This window comes from Salarias fasciatus, chromosome 9 (assembly GCF_902148845.1).
Source record: "Salarias fasciatus chromosome 9, fSalaFa1.1, whole genome shotgun sequence".
NCBI lineage: Eukaryota > Metazoa > Chordata > Actinopteri > Blenniiformes > Blenniidae > Salarias > Salarias fasciatus.
Genome location: NC_043753.1, coordinates 2036167 through 2058612, shown reverse-complemented (window position 1 = coordinate 2058612; position 22446 = coordinate 2036167). Strand labels below are relative to the sequence as shown.

At 43.5% G+C, this 22446-nt stretch overlaps 1 protein-coding gene across 1 annotated transcript in view; it reads right to left on the bottom strand.

Annotated features, from left to right (window-relative positions):
• vstm2a (V-set and transmembrane domain containing 2A) overlaps nt 1–19310 on the bottom strand; it is a 100056-nt gene extending 80746 nt beyond the window's left edge. Inside the window, exons 1-2 of the mRNA XM_030099513.1 lie at nt 18991–19310; nt 17785–17951 (exon numbers count right to left, since the gene is read on the bottom strand). Of these exons, the coding sequence (XP_029955373.1) occupies nt 17785–17951; nt 18991–19069 (246 nt within the window). The 5' untranslated portion in view covers nt 19070–19310. The remainder of the gene's footprint in view (nt 1–17784; nt 17952–18990) is intronic.
• Nucleotides 19311–22446: the final 3136 nt, after the last annotated feature.

Genomic DNA, 22446 nt, shown 5'->3' with positions numbered 1-22446 from the left:
TAGTTCCCCACTAACAAGCGCAGTGTGTGTATCAGAGCCTGATGTTGCTTATTCCTCTGTGCCGCCGGGCTCCACTGTTTCAAAAAACAAGAGAAAAAACACCTCGGCGAGCCTGAAAAACGCCACTGCGGAAACAAATGAGGATGAATTCAGCCCTGGAAACGGGCCCAGACCACTTCGAAACGATTTCCTCCTGTTCAAGAAAGATTACACAAAATCTACAACAATTAGCAGTTTTATGGGGAAATTATTTTTTTTTCTTTCGTTGACCGATGTGTATCTTTTTTTTTTCCGTCTTTTGTCCAGTTGTTTTTGGTTAGGTAGCCAGCAGATATTACTTTCTTCTCAATTCATTTTAAAAAATTTCCTTTTAGTCATATATATATGTATTTATGTTTGTCAGCAATATTTATTAATGTGCTTTTCTGATTTTTTCTATTTTATTGAAAAAACTTAGTCCACTAATTAGTTTGCTGATTAATTTCCAAAATGGCTTCATTCAGATTTGTTGTACGTATGCATGTATGTATTTTTATTATTTTTGTTGGCTTATTTATGTATTTAGAGACACACATTCATTCATTTCTGTTCCAGGTAATGGTCCCTATTTATTCTTTCCAATTTTATTACAAAAAACAGGGGGGTCAGGTTCCTGTCTGCTACTTTTAATTATTAGCTTTTTAATTTGTTTAAATGATTTATTCTGGGTTTGTAGTATTTATTTATTTACTTTTACTGATTATTTGCTTATTTCTTTTTTGTTTACTTAAAAGAATCTTCATTAATTATTTACTTTTAAGGGAAGGTTTTCCTTTTTGGCTCTATTTATTTACTCTGGAAAGACGATGACATTGTCTTTAGTGAGGCTGTGACTGCCTCTGGTTTCGGGCTCCTTGGCTCCGCCTCCTCGTGCCTGATTGTCCTGATGTGTTTCACCGGTGTCTCTGGTTGTGTGATTGTCTTCACCTGGCGGCTCTGGTTCATACTGGGCGTCGTCCCTGTCCTCTGCTCGTCGTTCACTCTGTGTTTCATGTGCTGAACTCTCCCGTGATCTGGACTTTGGCTTTTTGAAGTTTTGGACTTTTTGGTTTCCCGTTTCTGAAATAAAAACAGCTCCTTCCTCGTGGAAGTTTTTGGCAATTCGACTCCTCCTCTGAGCAAATCTCAACAATTAACTGAAGTCACCCAGTTAAATGTTTGTATTTGGCTTCTAAAATGAACTCAATCATTCAATGAGTTCATTTTCTTTAATTAATATAAAACTGATTCCGTTAGGACAGTGACATACTGTTTTACGTTGTTTCGCTGCTCATGAGACTCATCTTCTGAAGTTAGATTTATTACAATATGATTTCAAAATGTTGATCTTTTTGACCTGAAACCGCCAGATTTCACTGTTTGAAGAGAGAATGCTGCTATAGCACCACAGAAAACCCTCCATGACGACTGTGTTTGACTGGCAAAGCAAGAGAAATGCGAGAGCAGAAACAGCTTCAGCAAGAGTCCAGAGTGTGAGGAACTGGAGAACACTGAGCAAACCGTCACAGTGATGAAGACGGCAAAGAAATGTAATGATGGGCTAAAAGCAGAGGAACAAATTCAGAGAAGCTGTTGGAACACGATTGTCAACTTTCACAAAAAAAAATGTGTTTAACATAGTTTCCTCTGCATGAGACGTTTTTGGACACATGCACCTTATATTCTGGGAAATACTGCCGTACCTTTACAACACGAGGGGAATTCATGCTACATTCACTTAAAATTCTCAGTGTAAGTCACACCCATTGCAGTAGTTTGGTTGGTCATGTGAATTTTGTTAGACTTACTGTATATATGTAAAACAGAGTAAAAGTAAATAAATACCATCCGTGACCACTAGATGTCACTATATGGTGACTGAATGCTGCTACAGTGGAACTTCCGAAGCTAACCGTGGGCGAAATGCACGGCCAGAGCTGAGGAACGAATTCACAGAAGGTTCTTGAACAGCAGCTGATGGACCAGGACTGAACAGTGACATGAAAAACAAACACCAGTGTGGCTTTTAAATGTTTGTTTTTCTGCATGCATACTGATCGTAATTCATAAAACCAGCTGTGTTCAAAGCTCGCATGCCTTGATGTAGAAATGTTTCACCCTATAAATATGTTTGTTAGAAGGAAAAAATAAAACACGACATCTATACGTCCCGAGCTGCTCTGGCTGCTGCTGGAGGAGGCAAACTGTGACCCGAGGCGACTATAAGGAGAGCGCGCTGACAGCGTGTCATGCATGTACCGGGGAGGCAGCTCATTAAGATCTTTATATAGCCGAGGTTCCGTAATGTTCTGTGCTCTGACTGACAATCACACCAGTGTGCTTCTTAACAAGAGTCACAGTGTTTAAACCACAGCCCACTCACTTCTCTTCTAATTGAGCTAAATTACTCAACGCATGCGGGAACATGTGAGTTTGTTACATCCGATCGTCGGCGGTGACGTTAATTACCTGTTCAGGTGTTTATTTGTTCCCAGCTTCTATTGTATTTTAAGCAGTCCTGTCACTCCTCCGGTATCTGTCAGTCAAACAGGAGAGTTTTTGATCGATCTTTTGTTTCCGATCTCTTTTTTTTTCTCGCTTTCAGTCATTAAAATAAATAAAAGGCTATTTGATTGTCAGAAGAGAAGAGCTGTCACTGAGAACATTTAAGAGCTGGAGAGAGGCACATGTTTTTTGGTTTGGATCCTTTCGTAGCTGAGGGTTTCCATTACTTCTGGAATCTGCTAACGTTTAACTAACTTCCGTTTTTTTATACACTGCAACGATTTGGAAACAATGCCCGTTTACATGGAAATGGCAGAAATTCAGAAAACGATGCTGGTAGCTGTGTTTTGTAATTAATCTTCCCACACGTAAAGAACAATACGCTGTAAACATTAACAATAGCATCGTCCATCTACTGACCATGAGCAGAACAACCATTTACTACGGGAGCAGTGAGCATGTGAGGCGAGAAAAGTTACATTTCCCAGTTTGCATCTTATTATAGAGCTTTTAAATAATTACATATTTTTGCAAATGGCTGTTTAGGCTTCAAAAAAAAAGGAAAGAAAAAGCGCTAGTCTGATGCTAGTTCAACTTTTTAATACTTGAAGTTGGGCTTTTATGCTGTGGTTTTCAACTTTTAATAGATTTCCTGTGTTCCAACGCGAGCGAATGTGTGACTTACTGAAATATTACAACACAATTTCATCTTGACTAGTTCTGACCACGAACCATTAACACCGTCCCGTCAAAACCTTTAATTTCTAACTCTCAAAAATTGAAAATCAAACAAAGACTGAAGTCCCAGTAGAGGAAGCGCTGTCAGCACATTTATTTTTTCACCCTGCCAAAAAAAAAAAAAAAAAAAAGGACAATTTAAGAAAAAACACCAAACGCCTTCCTGGTTTTTCCTGGATTTTTGCAGTCCTGTTTCTTGTGAACTAACCAGCTCTTAAACAAAGCCGATACTGGTATGATGAGATTTTAATTGTTCAATTATTCAATCATCAATCATCCAAACGTAAAAGCCTGCAAGTAGCTTTTACTTTAAATTTTTCTGCAGTTATCAGGCAACAGTTGGACATTTTTTGTTCTGTAGGTTCATGTCATTGCAAAAGAGAATGTTTTTCATGAATTTAAAATTTTATAATATATGTATATATACATATATATATATATATATATATATATATATATATATATATATATATATATACATATATATATATATAATCAAAGTCAATTTGCACCATATAACGCTCCAAAGTAAGGAACCGAGAATCATGACATGATTCAAAATGGCCGCCTCCGTGAACCTCGGATGAATCTCTGTTCATCTCGGTTGTTTTCGGTTTTAGCTGAAGTTTAGACACTGCTTCTATCTTGGGTGAGGAGTGGCAGCTTTCAGCTCGTCCTGGGGGAGATTTTACCCGTTAAAACGAGTGGATGACTGAATTTCGAGCGCTGCACTCTCGAGCTGCTGGACATCTTGAATTTTTCCCCCTCTGGGAGATGAATAAAGTATTTTTCGACTCTTCTGCTTTCTGAGCTGATCCCGGTTTAGCTGGTGCACCACCGGCATCCAGCCTGCAGGTAAAAAGCAGCAGCCTTCCTTCCCTGTCTGGCTGCTTCGTGGAGCCTGACAGGAAGTCCGCTCTCCACAGTCCACCTCGGGGAAAAGAAAGCCGCGGGCTCGTTTCATGAACCGCCGCACGCTCGCTACGTCAGCGGCGACCCCCCACTGAGAGCCCGCGTCGGCCGAACGAGTCGCTCGGCAGCCATCAGAGATCATTAGGGACGGGCGGACGTGCCGGTGCGTGCGGCAGCTGGGGGAGGGCTCAGGGCGGACGGGCAGACGGCGAGGTCACGCAGGATCCGGGGACCGCCCATGGATTTCCTGCTTCCGTGCCGCTGCACCCAGTGGATTTATGAACTCGCCTGTTAAGAGGTAAAGCCGGCCGCGGCCGCAGCGCCGTCCCGTGACAGTGCCGGTGTTTTATGTAACGTCTGACCGCGGGCCTCCCGCTGGATGATCCCGATTTTCTCTGGCGGCGCCTGGCCGACGGCGTCCGTGCGCTGCGCCCGCCTCCCCCTTTGTTTTCCCTCTCAAACGCAACACGGCACCTCTTTAAAAAGCCTCCCAGGTCGGGTAAACCCAGGTCTCTCCACCACTCCCGTATTTGAGGAAAGAGATGAATTTTTAGCTGCCGCAGACTCATCCCTGATTATTTGTGCCTCAGTTTCATCCATCTTTAAAACTCACACTGTCAAGGTGTATTCTTTCAGATATTCCTGTTATGCAAAGATTTTTTTTCTTCCTCCCCCGCTAGCAGAAAAGATTAAATCGATCCCAAGCTGTATTCTTTTTTTAAAAAAAGTGTATTTCTGCAAGGCTAACAAGTCCTTAAAACTTGGATCACAACAGTTATGTCCACAGATAAATCCCAGCCGCTCTCCGTCCCCTCCATTTCCTTTTTATTTTCCCAATCCAGACATAATCCCACGCCAAATAGAATTACCAGTGGACAGAGTGGGGAAGATTTGCTCAATAAATTGATCTTATGGCAAACAACAGCGGCCGGATTATCCGGATACAAAAGAGAGAGAGAGATCAAACCCCGAGAAGATTCCAATCCACCTCTTCAGGCTGAGAGGGATTTAGGCTCTAAAACCAAAAGGGAAATTCACTAATGTCTCCTCCGAGTGAAATAGATGGAAATGAGGCGCCGTCCGCCACACTGTGACATACCCTGCAGGTCTTACCGCTAAAGCCCAGGAGGCTCTCATCTCTCTGAGCTCTCCTTAATGTAGTAGGAGGTCAAAGCAGCAGAGCAGAAAAAGCCACAACCTCGGGATATACTTCTTTACTGTTGCTGCATTTATTACCTCCAGCCTGGAAAGAAGCTCAGACACATGACAGTGGCGACTGGGCGGAAGCAGCTCGGATCCCTGCAATGTGAAGCCAGTCTGCTAAGTTTGACCAGAAATGTTTACTTGATAAGCTGCAGAGGGGGAAATGCTTCATGATCTGAATGTTGGCGTACACGGGCTAACGTTCCGACTGCTGTGAACCAAACGGACCCTATGCAGGACATGTTGGTGCCTTTGGTTTTCATTAAGCAGTCATTATTACACTTTGATAGTTTCAGTGAGAGTCGCTGAAGAGGAAAAGAATTTTTAGTCATCGTCTTAAATTCTTCGTACCGTTGAACTGATGACAACGAGAACGAGCTGCAGTAAAATCAGATAACCGTTCAGCCTGCAGACAGAACTCAGGTGAAAAAGGAAAACTTTGCTCGCCTATTGGGGGTCTGTTTAAACAACAACGGCACTCTGACACACTGAAAACACACTGCAAAAAAGGATAACCTAAATACAAGATATCAACACTAAATTAAAGAAAATTACTCTTAAAACTAGAGAAATTGTCTGTCCATGCAGCAAGTGAATTTTACTTCAAAAGAGATCGTGATATAAGAATATCAAATCAATAAATAAGTCTCTGTATCTTAAATATATCTTGGATCAAGTGAGATGAGACTTTCTGACTGAAAACAAGACTTTTGAACTTGACTATATTTTGAGTTTTTGCAGTTTTTGCAGTGCACAACCTTCTGAAATGCTCCGACTGTTTCTGAGTACATGGGTAAAAAAAATGCTTTTTTTTTTTTTTTTAAATGCTTTTTGAAACACTGGTACTGGTCAGGTGCAGAATAAGAACAGTGTTTCCCTCCAGAGTGTCGCGACTCCCAGTCCAGATTCTCCTGGTCCTGGTAGTTTTAAAGTTGACAGTCACCGTAAGAAACAATACAGCTTGGTGGACTCGTCTCCTGGCCTCTGTCGTTTACAGCCTTTCTTACAGTTCTTAAATTTTCTGAAGCAAAAAACACAAAAATGATGTGTTTTCATTTGAAACTCTGTCGTGTAAACAGGGCCTGTGTTCACTCAAGGTCATGATGCAGTCTTTCTCCAGTAAACAGCAGTTTGGTGAAATAGTAGCCCTGGTAGCAGAGCGACAGCTCTGCAGCTCTGAGGCTGTTTCACACACAACTTACAGCAGTTACGGGAGCAACATCAGCGCTGAGTGCAACGTGACGTGAAAATATCTGAATGCTCTCAGACTTTGGTTCAAATGTCGTCACTTTAAACTGGAGCGGTCTGAGTATTAAGGCAGACTGGTGTGAAGCGCGCCTCGGGTTCAGGAGGGTCATGGGTCACGAGCTGCCTCCCACGCTACCTGTCGCTCCAGCTAAACCGCTTCTGACGACTCTCCGACTCCTCACTTCACGGTCGCAGAGGTTCTTCGCTCGTCCCTTTAATCAAAGCGTGGAGCGTGGCTTTCGCAGTCGATCGCGACCGCTGCAGTACGCCGCACATGAAAGTGAGAGGCGCACATCACTTCCTGTTTTGTTGTGCAAAAAGCAGGAGAACGCAGTGATGAAGTGCAGCTCGGGGTTGTTATCGCCACATTTTCTGTTTGCTGCTCTTCAGGCTGCTATTCCCCCCTGCTTTGTAGTGTTACATTATTAGAGTGTGAAAGAAGCGGACCTTGTTGTTCTCTTGTTTGCGGAGGGGTCTGCACTGATATGTGGGCCTGTGAAAGAGATGAGTAACACTGTCAGCCAGCAACAACGGGAAAACATGTTGGAAGATGCAAATGAAGCCTGAGGTTATTCCACTCAGTCGCTGAGTACACACTGGAGCTGCTACCAAGACTATTATTCTGTCAATTAGGATGTAAATAACTGTGTGCAAGTTCAACTGTATTCAAAATTGAACATTTGACTATTAATAATAAAGTTTGTAATATCAATACAAAAATTAGGAGATTCTAATGAATTAATATAAAATGCAATGCAAACTAAATTGAATCTTAGAATAAAAATAGCATTTCTGGCGGGAAATTTTCAGTTTTTTGGGTGCCTGTTTCCATGACAACAAAAAATATTGTAGTTTGCAACGCAGCTCTTCCGAAGGGACAGTTGTCAGAAACACTGATTTAGTCTGGGATTAATGAAACGCTCTACATCCAGAGAACAGGAGTTTAGAAAGATAGCAGCTGAAGCTCTGCAGCTCCCCAACCATTCACACATGCAGCAAAAGAAAAGCGAAAACATCAGCGAAAACATGCCGCTGTTAACAATTTCATAGTGATCAGTATCTACAGCCACAACAGACACAATAAATTCACAAGAATAGAAGAGGGAATGAAGCGATGCAGCTATCGGTGTCTGGTCAAGGAGATCAGTGGAGTCAAATTTAAAACCGGCCTGCAAGATTCTCCAATCCAGCGTAACAATCCAGAGCAACAGACACACCACTGAGGCCCGAGCTGAGAGTTCACCATGAAAGCTAATTTGATCCTCAGAGTCAGTAAAAACCGGCATAACACAACATCGACTGGAGAGGTTTTTTTTTTTTTTTTTTTTTACATTCCATTGTATTATGTGTCATTAAAATTTGCTTTATCTTGAGATTGTAGTCATTAGTCAGTCTTAATTCCTTGGTTTTGTGAAACTGTAGACATTTTATTTTCTGCGTAAAAGAAAACTTTAAAGTTGAAATTTAAAGGCGCATTAAGGAGTTTGAACGTTTTATGCGAAACAGCGCCCCCTGCAGGCCTTGGGCGTAATGCAGCTTAGTGAAACACTCGTGGCTGTGGCTTACGTGCACGGAAGAGGGGAACTCCTTCCTCGCTCTTTTAGAAGCGCTCCAGTAAAATGTAAGTTTCTTTCACCTGGTGGAGTCTGTGTGGAGCTGTGGCAGTGCTAGAAGCCAGTCTGTTCTTACTTTCTGGAAGCTCCTGCTCAGTTGTTGCTCACTAAGCATCTGGCGGAGTAATGGCGGACAAAACGAAACCCATCCAGCCGGAGCGCGCATTACGTCATTCCTTTCAAATTCTCCCCCAAAAAAATTCTGGAGCCTGACCGGCACTGTGAATTTCAAGTGACAGTTTAGCGCTGTTAGAGGTACTGGTAATGAATATGTCAGGGCACATTGTACACATCATTAAAAATGTGTAACATATTTATGGTGGAAAATAAGTATTTTTAAGGTTGTAAAACTCCTTAATGCACCTTTAATGGCAGAATGTTTTCAGCCCACTCAAGATGAATTTGTACAGAATGTGAAACTAGAAAACGTTTGACACCCCTGATATGTGCATGAAGTATAAATTGCATATGTCTCTTTAACAATCTAAATTCTGCAGAATTCACTGCTGTATGTATTTATTTGCTCATTTTTCTGTCTGTACAGCTTGAACTGCTCTGAAATGTAAATTTTCCCGGTGTTGGCTCAGTAAGGTTTACCTTATCTTTCTATATAACCTTGTGCACTGCGCACTTGACCTGCTCACCCACAGACTGGATGATGCACCACTCCCCGAATCCTGCGCTGCGTCTTCTCCCAGTTACTTCGTTTTTAAGAAAATGCACAGAAGCGTGCATGAAGTCCCAGACTCTCCAGATTGTAATCAGGCCGGATTGAGCGATGCTGCACAGCACAGGGTCTGCTGCAGCCCACGCAGCCTCGCTGTGCAGTTGGAAAAGCCGCAGCCAAGATGCCACACAGACTGATGACCCTGCGTTTCTGCTGCAATCTGCTCGCGTTCTGTAACAGCAAATGTTTAGCTCACACCCCGGCGCCGCCATCGCTCTCCTTCCCTCTGTGTACCTTCTTAGCCCCGCGACTTGAATCAACAGCATCGCAAGTGTAGCAAATCCCGTCAGCGGCGTGACTCCTCTTTGTCACAGAGGTGTGAACGTTCCGCTTCCGTCTGCCTGTGTTTGTGCATAATTACCAATTCGGCGGCGTGTCGCCTGCAATCGGAGAGGAGAATCGTTTGCCACTTGTTGTGTATCGACGTGTTTGTTTGCTTCCCCTCTTTTCTCTCATCTGCGTGCAGGTCGGACTCGTGGAGGCTCAGGAAATGAGCGCGTTGTGAACATTTACTCTCCTTCAACACAGAAGTCAGTGAGAAGAGAGGAAAGACATTTTCTTTCTGCATCGCCGAGCTGAAATCTTTAAGAAAGAAAACTTAAGGTCATCGACGTATAAGGACGGAAACACTCTGTGGAGCAGTAAATGTAGATTAACAGCTGTAAATAGGCCTCATCAAATGCGCCATTTCCTCCCGTTTCCATCCGATAGACAACACCAGACTCCTTTATCTCAACTGCAGCGTTTCCCGACATTTAGCTAAAAACACTTAATGATCTTTACCAAACCTCGGCCGACCGTGAAGACACGCAGAATCAGGATAGAAAGTTTAAATGGGAGCTAATTAACCAGTTGTTCTGACGATGTGCAGCGCTTTGCAATTTCTATATTTAATCAAAAAGATATTTCATTGCGAGTGGCTGTGAATGCATTTTACATCGGGAAAACGCTAGAAGAAGAAAGACAATGGCTGTGAAAGATGAAACTATCTGAAGTTCATTTGATCTAAACCTTAATTATTCTCAAAAACGTGTCAATTAAGTGCAAAAACTTCCATTGTGTTATGATTCCTACTGTTATTATTATTAATATTATTGCCAATACAGCTGAATATGTCTCCAAATTTTCTTATGCTGCAGTGTAGTTGGTGAATTTCGGGAGTAATACTAACAGCAACAGCACCACTTTATTATTTTGATTCAATAGTATCATAGTTTAATCAATTAAAACAAGAAAAACTGCCTTCATCAAGAAAACTTTCCGTTTTGGCCACTAGGTGGCCTGTCAGCCAATCATTGAAGGAGACAGGAAGTAAACCTGGATTAAGTTTCCTGTTTACACAACAATTTGTTCATGTGAAAACGAAAAACTTCCGCTTTATTTAGGGTGTCTGTTTCCATGACAACGGTGCTCAGAGACATTGAAAATGAAACTGAAATTTTAAATTTTGGGATAAGGATTCATTTATTGTCATTATTCAGTTGTTAATTTTTATTATGATTATAATATTGTGAGCTGCTGGAAATCTTCAGTTTCCCCTCTAGGAGACAAATCAAGCATCTCTCTGTCGATCTGTGTGTATATTTTAACATGTGTGTGTCTTGCTGTTTCCCCATAAACAACAATGCAGCTGTTGGAAACGACTCCTGGAAATTACCTCAACAGAGTAAAAGATTGAAGATCCCCGAATCGACATTAAAAAAAGATGTCTGCAGGACTGATTGTGTAACCGTCTCCTGTTGGTTTGATGTGCTTGTTGCTTTCCGCAGACTGTGCAGACAAACAGGGTTACATAAGACGCAGCAGGTAATGTATATCCACGCCGGTATGTAGATGGGTGCCGGGTCCGCGCTGCCACGCAGCGCTGCGAGCCTTAAATGCGCGGCGTGGGCGTTGGGAGATGTTTTAAATCCAGCGTGGACGCCGCCGGTGTCGCCGCCGTTATCTAAGCCCCTGTGTGTATGCAGAGTTTGTGTAACGAGCTGTGACAGGGCGTGCGCCGTGCCGTCACACGGTTCCCGCGAACACACGGCTCTGCAGCCTCCGACCTGCTTCCAGGGGTTAATATTTGATGCAGTTCAGCGCCTTCTTATTATAGAAGGGACAGGGGGCTGCGAGTATGGATGATTTATACATTAATATCTAATACATTCCTCTTTATTCTTGCAGCTCAGACATAAATTTGGATTATGATCCTGCCACCCTCTCACTGACAACGTAGAAGTTTTTTTTAAATAATCACTGCAGACAGGAGTAATCCAGAGTATTGCAGATATTCTCCATGAAGGTCTGAAGGGACGCAAATATCTGAAATTTTTCAAAATATAATGAGGCTGAGCCAAACTGTTGAACTGGGGCTGTCTTTGTAATACTTGAATAGCCGGGTTTGTTATCATCTTCACAGAAAAAGATTAGGAAGTGTCCACCGATCTCCCGGGTGCAATTTGTGTCAGAAATAAGGAGTGGGTGTTCCCACCCTATTGTTCCTGGGATGTGTCACCGCAGACTCCAGAGTATACTGTAATTACAGCAATCCTACAATCTTTATTGTGGTATACAGCTTCCCACAGGTTTGTTTAAGGCCTCAGTCCGCCCATTTGTCTTCTGTTCTACAAGACGCTGCTTCGCTTAGCTTCCAGAAACCAGAAGAGCCAACGAAAGAGGCAACATGTTCAGTCCAACACAGGATAAGCGACTCAACGGGACAAGGCCGTAATGATCGTTTTAAAAACAGATCCATGTGTGTTTAGCTAGCAGCTGCAGATCGAGATGAAAAAAACTGTGGATCAAAGCTCCATCCCCAACATTTCCAAGAGAAAAAGCAAAGCGTTCTTTGCAGTTCGGGGGTCTGTTTGACCGACAGCGGTGCAAAAGCTTCTGAAAGCACAAGTTTTGAAAAACGGCTCCAAAGGTACAACTTTTCGAAAATACTCCATCTCTGTGGAAGCCCGTCAAAACGCAACTTTGTGAAATCCCTCCAAATGTGTCGCCATGGAAACAGCAGAAAATGCAACTTTCCTGAAACGCTGCTGCTTCACATCACGGAGGCAGTAATTAGTTCTTCTGCACGTCTCAGTAGAACAATGTTTTCCTCACGAGTGTCACGACCTCCCAGTCCGACTTGGCCGTCTGTCATATGAAGTCCTTGTACATTTATCTGATGTGTATCATTTGCTGAGTCTGGAGAAAGATCGGACTGACCCGGACAGAGGCGCGCTGGGAGGACAGGGAGGGTGTCTGTCAACACCAGAAGCAATGTGTTGTGCTGAGGGCTGCAATTCTTGCTTTCTGAAATGGAACACTGCGTGGGTTGTGTGAGTTCAATATAAAAGTGAGTTGTCAGACCATGTAATGGTGAAATCACAAAAGCCATCATGTGGACTATAAGTGTTAATTCTCCTCTTTCAGACATGTGAAGTTCTGCATTTTGGCGTGTGATCAACACCAAAGGCCTCTTTTATAATTTATTTAACACGCATTCTAGTCTCAGTAGCCCCCGTAGTTTTCAACTCAAATGTCAGCTGGGGGAAAACAGAAAAGAAAAATAAACATCCCTAAATTCAGTCTGCAGTTCCACAATTGTCTGGCCGAAATGAGCAATCGTGGCCCCGGAGGAAAAGGCCAGAGAGAGATCTGAGGAGCATTTTCCCACCTAAACACTAAATTAGAGAGCATCACGACCTCGCTACAGTGACTCACTGACACTAATGTTATTGAACCTGCTCGGAAAATTCTCCACCAGATCTCATGCAACAAAGGGCTGCATCTAGTGTTAGTCACTGCGGCACCAGGTGGCCTTTTCAGTGGATGTGCCTCGCGTAGCAACCTAGTAAGAAAAATGGCAGCAGGTGGCCTTTTAACAACAGATACAGCCTGATCAGGGTGCAGGGACCCCGGAGCTGGATGGGGTTCATAAACGTGCTATTATTCCTCTGAAACAACTGTGACCAAGCTTTTGGATGGCTCCGCGTTGCATCATCACAAAAATACAGGAATACTTTAATACAGCTGCAATGACAGCCATAATGGAACGTCTGCAGAGGAGCAGTTCATCCATGACATGCAGATCCAGGACGGGTAGAAATCAACGTTACAGCAATCTGAAAGAAACAGTTTATCTTTAAGCATTCATTAAGATGCTTTGGCTGGATGAATGGAAAGTCTGTTGTGAGTCTCCGTGTCTTTCTGAGCAGTAAATTCAGCAGAGCCGCAGGAGAAGGATCCTCCACCTACTCAAGAGCAGTTCAAGGACACGTTGATCACCAGTGTTTTGACAAAGTTTCAATGCGGAATGATTGTGGCTGAGCTCTCAAACTGCAGCAAAACAGATGTCACGCTTCAGGACGTGGGGGCGAAGAAACGGCAAGGACGTGCATTTGTAGCAAGGCAGGCACCGATAACGCGTTTTTAGAGGACGAGTACGAACCTTCAGCTACCAAGGACCGATGCCAGGACTTTTTAAATCCCATAAAGCCAGTCCAGCGGTCCTGAAGCCTCAGTGTCCTGCTTAGGCCAAACCCTTGGAGAGACGAGTCCATTCCAGGGTGTGACCTTTGTTGCGTAACACAAGAGGTGAAGACCAGAAGTACGTAGGAACCCTTGTTTCTGAGATACATGGAACCATTTCCTGAACGACACTTGAGAAAATCTGAGTTCCATCAGGTGCTGCTGTCTGAATGGATCCTGCGTTTTCTGCTTCATGTACGCAGAGTCAAGGCCAGCGCTTCGACATTCGAGAGGTTAAGATATTTTCTCTGAACAGGGCTTCTTTATTGGATTTCTTCAAGAGAAAAATGTATTTTCAAAGATCGCTGATTACGGATTGATGACTAACAGAGTTTGTGTTGATTTAATGTTTCATTTCTTGGCGTTGACACAGAAAGACATTCCCTCTGTCTCAGTTCTGGTCTCCATTCTCATGCGAGTTACTTTATTCTTTTATACTGTTTTGATTCTTTGTCGGACAAACAAATCAATCAGTTGGAGTTCATCACATTCAAGTGCTGACACAATGTGATTAGTGGAGAGATATTCTACAGGTAAAACATCGTCTACAAAATTTAGCAGTAATAAAGGTGCCAAGTAACAAGTCTCTTTGCAGAAGCCATTCAACTTTTAGGGCAGAAACATTTTAAAGAACCGTATGAGGACGTGATCGATCCAGAATTCAACAGAAATGATGGAAATGTTTGGACTATGGAGAGTAACAACAAGAAATATAGAAGGAAAAACATGTTAAAATCATATTACTTTGTTCTTTGTTTCTGCTGCATGCTGGGCAGCGTGATGTGATGAGTTTGAGTCGCGCTATAATCAACAAAACGTAACTCAACCACTAACCTGCACTTCTTTCTGGGCTGAATCAGTGACCCGAATTATCAGGTAATCTTAGATTTAACCTTTGCTTGAACTCATCCATTGACCTCCTCCTGAGGAAATGTATTCCTGATCCGAAGCTCAAACTGATTGTAAATCTGATCTAATTCTGAACTGGATCTTTATGTGGAGGAAAAAAAATCAACTGAAGCCGTGCTTGTAGCACAACATGAAGTGGAAGGATGTAAACTGAGATAGAAAACAAAACAAAATGAGCAGCTATTGATCCTGAACGAAAGATGGTGGAATGTGTTTCTTTTCTCAACTCAAGTGTGATATCAAGCTCTTTATTATACGTTTGTATGTAATCAACTCCTGGGTTGCAACAACTATTCATGCATACAACACAGAAACAAGTCGCCTTTACTCGGCATAGTGATTCCTGTAAACTGACTTTGTTCTATTTTTCAGTTTTATTTCGAAGTCGACGTTTGTATAAATGTCAGAGTATCAAATCCAGACAATGGATGTTTTGACACATGCTGGCATTCATGCAGTTGGCATTACGATGCAGCTGAATTTATGTAAGATTTCTTCACAAAGCATTACAGTTAGAGACGGTTCTGAACTCTCGAATCCTCACAGCATCCACCACCAGCATCCACCATCTGTCCGAATGTAAGGAAAATCCATCCAGCGTTGGATGCATAATGTTCAATAATCAATGTGCGAAATGATCAACACTCCCTCAAGCAAACCAGTTCATCAATAGCTGTCAGATCAGATCCATAAATATCATATTTCTGAAAGAATGGACAGAGACGGGGACTCTGTGACCTTGAACTGGTTGAATAAATGGTGGTAGTGTATTCTGCCGAGCCCCGCTCTGATTGTTCCGCTCATTCTTTCAGAGATCAGGGCTGCGGCGAGGCTTCGCCGATCAGATAAGGGCGACATTAAAAAGATGATGAACGAAATACTGGAACTGCAGGTAATCGCAACCGAGATCCACCACCTCCTTCCTCCCGTGGCCTCGCTGGGAAACTTTTTATCAAAAACTCAATTTTCAGTGTAAGGTTACATTTTAGGGATTGGATCTGGTTTCACCAGAACTGTTCATGAACTACAGTTGAACTCAGAGAGACGACGATAAACATGCTGATTCGTTTTTTGATGAGATCCTCTGTCCACTTATTTTCACTTCCTGTGTGCAGCATCTAAATATCACCAGACATTTTGGTTTTGATGATGCTTCTTGGCTACCAAAAAGGTTTTTCAGATTAATTTAAACCCTTTGGAATGACAAATTTGTGTTTAAATTATTTCTTGAATACAGGAAGAGACAACACCCGTGTCAAATGTTCAACAGCGAGAAATACGCCAAGTCTCAACACAACAGTAAATGTATGAATGTAAAGGAATATAATGTTGTCTGAAAAGTTTATTTTCTCCATAATTTTACATTTCACGCCATCCCATTTCATTATTCCCTTTTTTATGTATTTCTTAATGGTCTTATTTTAATGTAGTTCTGTGTAAAGCCTTGCATCTGAATGGTGCTAAAGAAATGAATTTGTTTTGCCTCATGAGTCACAGATATCAAAAATATACGTAAAATGTCTCAAAATCATGAGATGTGTCATAATATTTATCACAAATTTAAAAAATGCTGTAATCTTGAGAGTTTCTGTGTGATGAAGAGGCTGCAGACATAAGGTGATGGTTTATATTGAGAAAACTGGAGAATAAAATAGAGAATTTAATCTGTTTATGTGGATCATGTGGTTCGAAACCACTACATGAGAAAATAGGTAATAAAATCTGATTTTGCTGATGTGGACCTGCTCGTGACTGTTCTCAATATTTCCTCTCTGCATTCAGATTCTTCCTTCCACTGCAATGTAAGCAGCAATTACAGTGACTGTGTGGGACGAGCCTTCTCTTGTTTTTTTCCTCTGTGCACATGCAGCAAAGCGAAGAGCGGCTTTTTGTGTGGCGCATGCAGCGCTCCAGAATGATCTAGATGTATATTCCAGGGACACGCTGTGTTTGTGCAGAGCTGCGGAGTGAACCCGGGTCGTCTGGAGGTCTCCGTCCGTCCACCCTGCCCCGAACTTTTCCTGAGACCCCACCTCGTCGCACGCCACCCCCGTGTCAAACGTCCCACACCTCACGCTGTGAGGCATTCGCATCTTTAGACATTTCTTCTGGAAAAGAAAAGAAATTCCAGCTGCTTTTTCATGCAGCCTCACACACACACACACACACACACACACACACAGCCTTGACTCCATGCACACTGCAACACTGCAGGACAAACACATGCAGCAGAAAGGGGAACAGAAAGAAAGGAAAAGCGGCGGCTTTCATTTCAAACAGCTCTGATAAGAAATATGGGTGACAATGTGACGTCTTGCATCAATAGAGCACTTCAACCCAACAACCGGGAGTCACGTGGGATCAAACCCACATCAAAGTGAGAGCCGGGCAACAATGGAACAATAATTAAAGCTGCATGGATATCGGCTGACACACACTCGCTCACACACACACACACACACACATCTCTGTGGTCTCCTTTTGTCACAGGAATAGAAAGAGCATCGTTTGATGTCTGTCATGACAATACAGCAGCCTCTCTCCAAATCTTTGACGTGCCCGGCTGTATACCTGCCCCCACAGAGTCCCGCCCCCCTTTCAGAGCCACAGCAAACAGCATTTTAGACATTTCTCATCCACTAAGCAACTGAAGCAGGCCATCATTATATGAAGGGGGGGGGTGGATAGTGAGGGGGTGGGAGCTGTCAGGATGGGCAGCGATGCAGCAGCGAATACATAACAAAAAATGTCTTCCAGCGCTCGGTTTAATGAGGCAATATGCAGGGATGTACTGTATGCTTTGGCTGTATTGATCCATTTTTATTTTCTGCCCATTCATGAATAACCAGACTCATTTACTTCATTTTTCATGTAATTAATACCCAGAACAGGCACATTTTTTCTCCTTTCACCAGTGATTAATGCTCTTATGTATTTTTTTTCCTCTCTTGATGAGACTGACTTTCTAACTGAAAGATTTAAAGAAAAACTTGAAGATCTGGATCCACAGAGTTGCTTTAGCTCGCGTAACCTTTAAAGAGGAGTTCCGCTGCATAGAGTTTTATTATGGGGGGGGGGGGGGGGGCTGACTGAAGGCAGGAGGCTGCAGATGTATGAAGGTCAACATGCTGTTCCTTGTCAGAAAATGGGTCACTAAATAAGAAGAAAAAAAAAGTTGCAACTCCCCAAGTTGCTTCCTCTCTGCCCAGCAGAGGAGGCAGCTGCTGCACAGGGCGCGACGTCAAAGACATGAAGCTCTGTGCGTAATAGTGCGGATTCACATTGGACGCTTTGAACTTAATTGGCACCTGCCAATGATGATGATGATGATGATGATGATGATGATGATGGTGATGATGAGGGTGAATTAAAACGAGAGTGAGTTTGGGGGGGACTCTCTTGTACCTCTTGGGGGTCCACGTCCTCGTCACTGTCAGTGGGCTCCGGTGCTTTCACGAACCACCACTGGATCTCCAGATACACGGACACGGTCCCGCTCTGAAAGGCGCACGCCATTTCTATGTTCTGTCCCTCTTTAACCGTCATGTTGGAGGGCAGGTCCGTGAAGCGACCTGGAGACGAGAGGAAAGGGGGGGGGGGGATACAGGGGGCAATCAGGGAGGAGGGGGGCAGTTTGGTGTCATTTTGACGCGCAACAAGGAAAAGAAGCGCGTGCCAGAAATAAAAAACGCGCAGTTGCGACACGATTTGATGAAGATGTGCGCTCATTGTAAATGAAGAAGATACCCCCGCCTCCCTCCAAAAACACCCCCAACACCACTCCATCGTCCTCTCCACCTCCTTCTCTTCTTCCTCCCCCTTTCCCCGGTGTCACGGATACTGACGCGTCTTCATCAGGAATTTACATAACGCACGGCCGCGCCGTGACCACGTTATTCCAGACACTTCGCGAGAGCTTTTCTCTCCTTTTACCCTTCTCGGGTTCTGTCAGATGTCCGTACCCTCCAAATAAACTACGCTGCAACAAGCACATTTGGAAATGGAAAGATTCTAGGATAGAAATGACCCGAGAGAGTGTCTGGGATGGGAAAGTTCCTGATTTGCATTCATAAAAGAAACTCTACTGGGGAGTGTGGGAGCGTGGGTGCAGATGTTGGGGGAAGAGGAGGTCTGGGAGCAGACGGGGGGGGTGCGGAGCTGCGCTCTGCTTCCCTCCAGCACCGCGGACAGAGACCCGCGCCGCATGCAGCAGAGAGGCGCGGGCACGGAGCTGTCCGCGGTGCTGAAAGCACAAAAAAACACCCAAAAAAATCAGCAACAACGCTCCACTTTTCACGCAGAGCAAGTTGCGCTCCTGCGTGTTCGCCGTGTTTGCAGAGCGACCTCATTCTGCACAAAACGGAGGTGAAGCCGCTTCATCTCTCAACAATCACCAGTTGCGTTTTGTCTCCAGTATTGGAGGGAAAGAAGAAGAAAACGCAACGTTTCTCTCCTTTTCTCCTTCCTCATTATCACCCAGATCACTTAAAACATCCCCCCATTTCGCCTTTTCATCCAGCTCCAGGAAGGGTTGCGCACTTTTAACACTTTCTCCGACCGAACAGGGCATCGGAAAGGGGGAGGAAAAAAAAGAAAGAAAGAGATGCTTACCTTCAAAGGAGAATCCAAATTGGACGCAAAATCCAGCTAAGAAAACAAATCCCACAGTATCATGAGAGGTCCACATCATTCCAGGATTAGAGAGGGTTGCTTTTTTATGTTTTACATCCGCCGAAGCAGAAACACAGACAGATCTTCCCGAAAGAAAACCACGAAAAAAAATCCCATATACACACGCGCGCGCGCACACACCAGCAAGAAATCAAACAGTTGCTGGGCGTTGAAACGGAGATTTCCAAAGGTTGAACATGCTGGGGAAAGAAAAACTACAGCGTCGTCGTATGCTGAAGTTATTTTCTGCGTGTGTGTGTGTGTGTGTCTCTCTCTCTCTCGCTCTCTCGCTCTCCCTCTCTCTCTCTCTCTGCGGGAGAAAGTGTCGACTGGCTTGGCTCTGCTGGAGTCAGTGCGATCACCGGGCTGCGGTCTTCCTCTTCTGCGCTAAACCGGAGACACGTCAGTCCGCTGGATCACTGTGGCATCCGCACGCACGCCGCAGCTCTGCAAATCCACTGCTCATCCGACCCGCCGCTGTCACCTTGACCGCTTGATTTCAAGAAAAAGAAGAAAAGGAAGACGACAGACGGAGAAAGAGGCTGCGTCCTCGCTGCGTCCGCGCGCGCCGGAGCCAAAAAAAAACAGCTTCCTAATGAGGAGGGGGTTTATTTTGAAATGTCTGTGCTGGAGTTTCCTTTGTTGCTTTAGTCCTTTTTTTAAATTTCAAATATTAAATAAATATATATTTGAAAAAAGAAAGAGGAAAAGTTATTAAAATTGATGCGCACGCGTGAGGCGTGGGTGTGTCAGACTCCGGAGTGGTGGCGCGTCCGCGAGTGCAGCCGAGAGTCCACAAAACAATCAGAGAGAGAGAGAGAGAGAGAGAGAGAGAGAGAGAGAGAGAGAGAGAGAGAGAGAGAGAGAGAGAGAGAGAGAGAGAGGCGACCGGAGAGTGCAGGGGCCGCGCAGCGCGTTCCGAGTCATTAAACCAGGAGAGATCCTGCTGGATGGGATCATTAGATCATTAGACTTAGTTTCTCCAGACAGAACCCTGATCTCTTCAGGCAAAGGGGGACAAATCCTGCTGGTTTGTACTTAATTGGATCACAAGCCAATCAGAGAGGAGAATTTCCAGGCCTCTCTCACGTGCATTTACAGAATAACAGCGTGGAGCCAGAAAATGCAACTTTTTCAAAAAGCTCCAATTCCATTTCCATGAAAACGGAGGAAAACACAAGTTTCCTCCCTTTGTTTAGAGTGTGTCGTTCTCTGCAGCATGTGTGTGTGATGTCATTACAAAAACTAACAACAGCGCCCACTAGTGGTCTGGCATGCTGACTGAATCATTTAGTGTTTCTCCCTTTTCTGTGTAAATACACAGAAAACTGTAAATATGGGTGTAAACTGTACACGTGTGGTTTCAGTCCTAAACAGTTTTCAGCATACCACTAAAACTACTAAAAACTACTAGTAGTAATGTTATGTGCTACTTCTAATATTAATAATAGGAAAAACTCATAAGATTTAATGAATCAATCTGAAACATCCAAAATGTGATCAATATGAAAGAGCAAAATGTAAACCAAACAAAGTGAGTGTTAATGCACATAATTCTAATGAGAATACTTTGAGTTGAATGATAATGAAAGTAAACATTTTCTATAATCGGCTTATCTTTTTATTACATCAGATAATTTACCTTTGCAAGAGTTTATCCTCATCATATTTAAAGATTAAACTGAGACAGAATTCAAGTTCTTTCATCGACAGTCTTCAGTGGTAAACATGGAGTCACGTCTATTTTCTCCTAACTTTGTGTTTGTGTTAATTAAAAGACAATTCTTCACTTTTATCCATTAATACTCGGCTCACTTTGATAAAGACACATGATGAAAGCTGACTTTACTTTCCTGTTTCTTTACTTTTTGTCTGAGGCTTTGTTTACACCAAGTCTGAAGTGAAAACGTGTCGCCTCTGCATTGCCGTTTCAGAAAACGTTCACGTTTGATGGACCAGATTGAAGCCTCTTGCGGTCCAGTTTTGGCCCATGGGCCTCATGTTTGACACTATGGGCTTAAACGTTTGTCAGAAGGGAAAACCTGGAAATTAGCATCAATCCGTCAACAGGAGCTGCTGTTCGTGAGCCGGAAGAGTCGGATTTGAAGAGAAAAGCAGAGTTTTGTGAAAGCCAGCCTCCAGATTGAGGAAGTGAGCTTCACACTCACACTGGGCTCAGAAGCAAACACTCCACAGGAGAAGCACACTTCTCTCACTCCTTCCTCTTCAGCTCCGACTCCACCGAACACCTCATTCACACGACTCCAGACCTGCTGCCTTAAATAAACCTAATAACCCAGGATATTTGGGTCTGAAAGGATTATTTATCTCTGATGAGATAAAAAGATCGAATCATCCTGAGATGTTATGACTTTATTGGATTTTCTGTTTCGCAGGAAACCACAGTTTGAAGCGACCGGAAAGCAGCGCATGAGGAGAAATGAGCCAGGCAGCCTTGAAAATGCATAAATATGAAGCGATCGTCGTTCAGAGCCGCGTCGCTGAAGAAGTCAGAGCTTCACAGAAACGGAACACTGTTAAATGTTAAAATCATGTGTCTCTTTATTATAAAACACTTTTTACAAACAGTTTTTTAACCCTTTAAGCTCGGGGCCATTTTCGCCTAAAAGTTCAACTAAAGACATACCCAAAGTAAACTGAATGCTGTTCTTGAACTGTTTGGAGTACATGCATGGTTGGGGTCTCATTTGAAAGCTGACAACCTGTATTTTCACCCAGTGCAGTCAGAATTACTCTAGGTGCTACTGCCACAGATTTATTTATGTTGCAGCACACTGAATTAGGATGAATTTCATTCTCGCCTGAATTTTTTCCCTCTTAAAACACCTGGAAATAAGTCTGGAAGCACTGTGCGAGCTTGAAAACACAATTTTGCTAAAGCCTGGGGTCTTACATAGTTCAGGTCAAAATGTCAGAGCAGTAATACAAGAAATGAGTGTTTCACACATGTATTTGTACTGCTATGCCCCGGCGGGGTCAATTTTGGACATCCTCTGTATACCCCCTGGATGCCCTCTGTACAATGGTATATGTTGGTTTTTGGCCCGTTTTTACATTATTTTCACTCTAAAAACTCATAAAGTACTCAAAAAATCACTTCAGAGAGGCTTCAGTGTGGGATAAGGCCCTCAGATTGAGAGGAGCAGGGACAGACAGCAGGTGCATCACTCAGCAGATGTCTGAGAAGTCCCAAAACCCCGCCAGCGGGCCAGCAAGCCATTCAGCAAGCTCATTGGCTACCAGCCCTGTCAGTCAAACGTTTCTACCGACGTGATTGGCTCAGAATACGTTGATTACGAGTGATGACGACCGATGACGTGGTCCATCATTTTCGGCAGCGGTTGGCTGGTTAGCCATCGGAGGGAGGGATGAGTC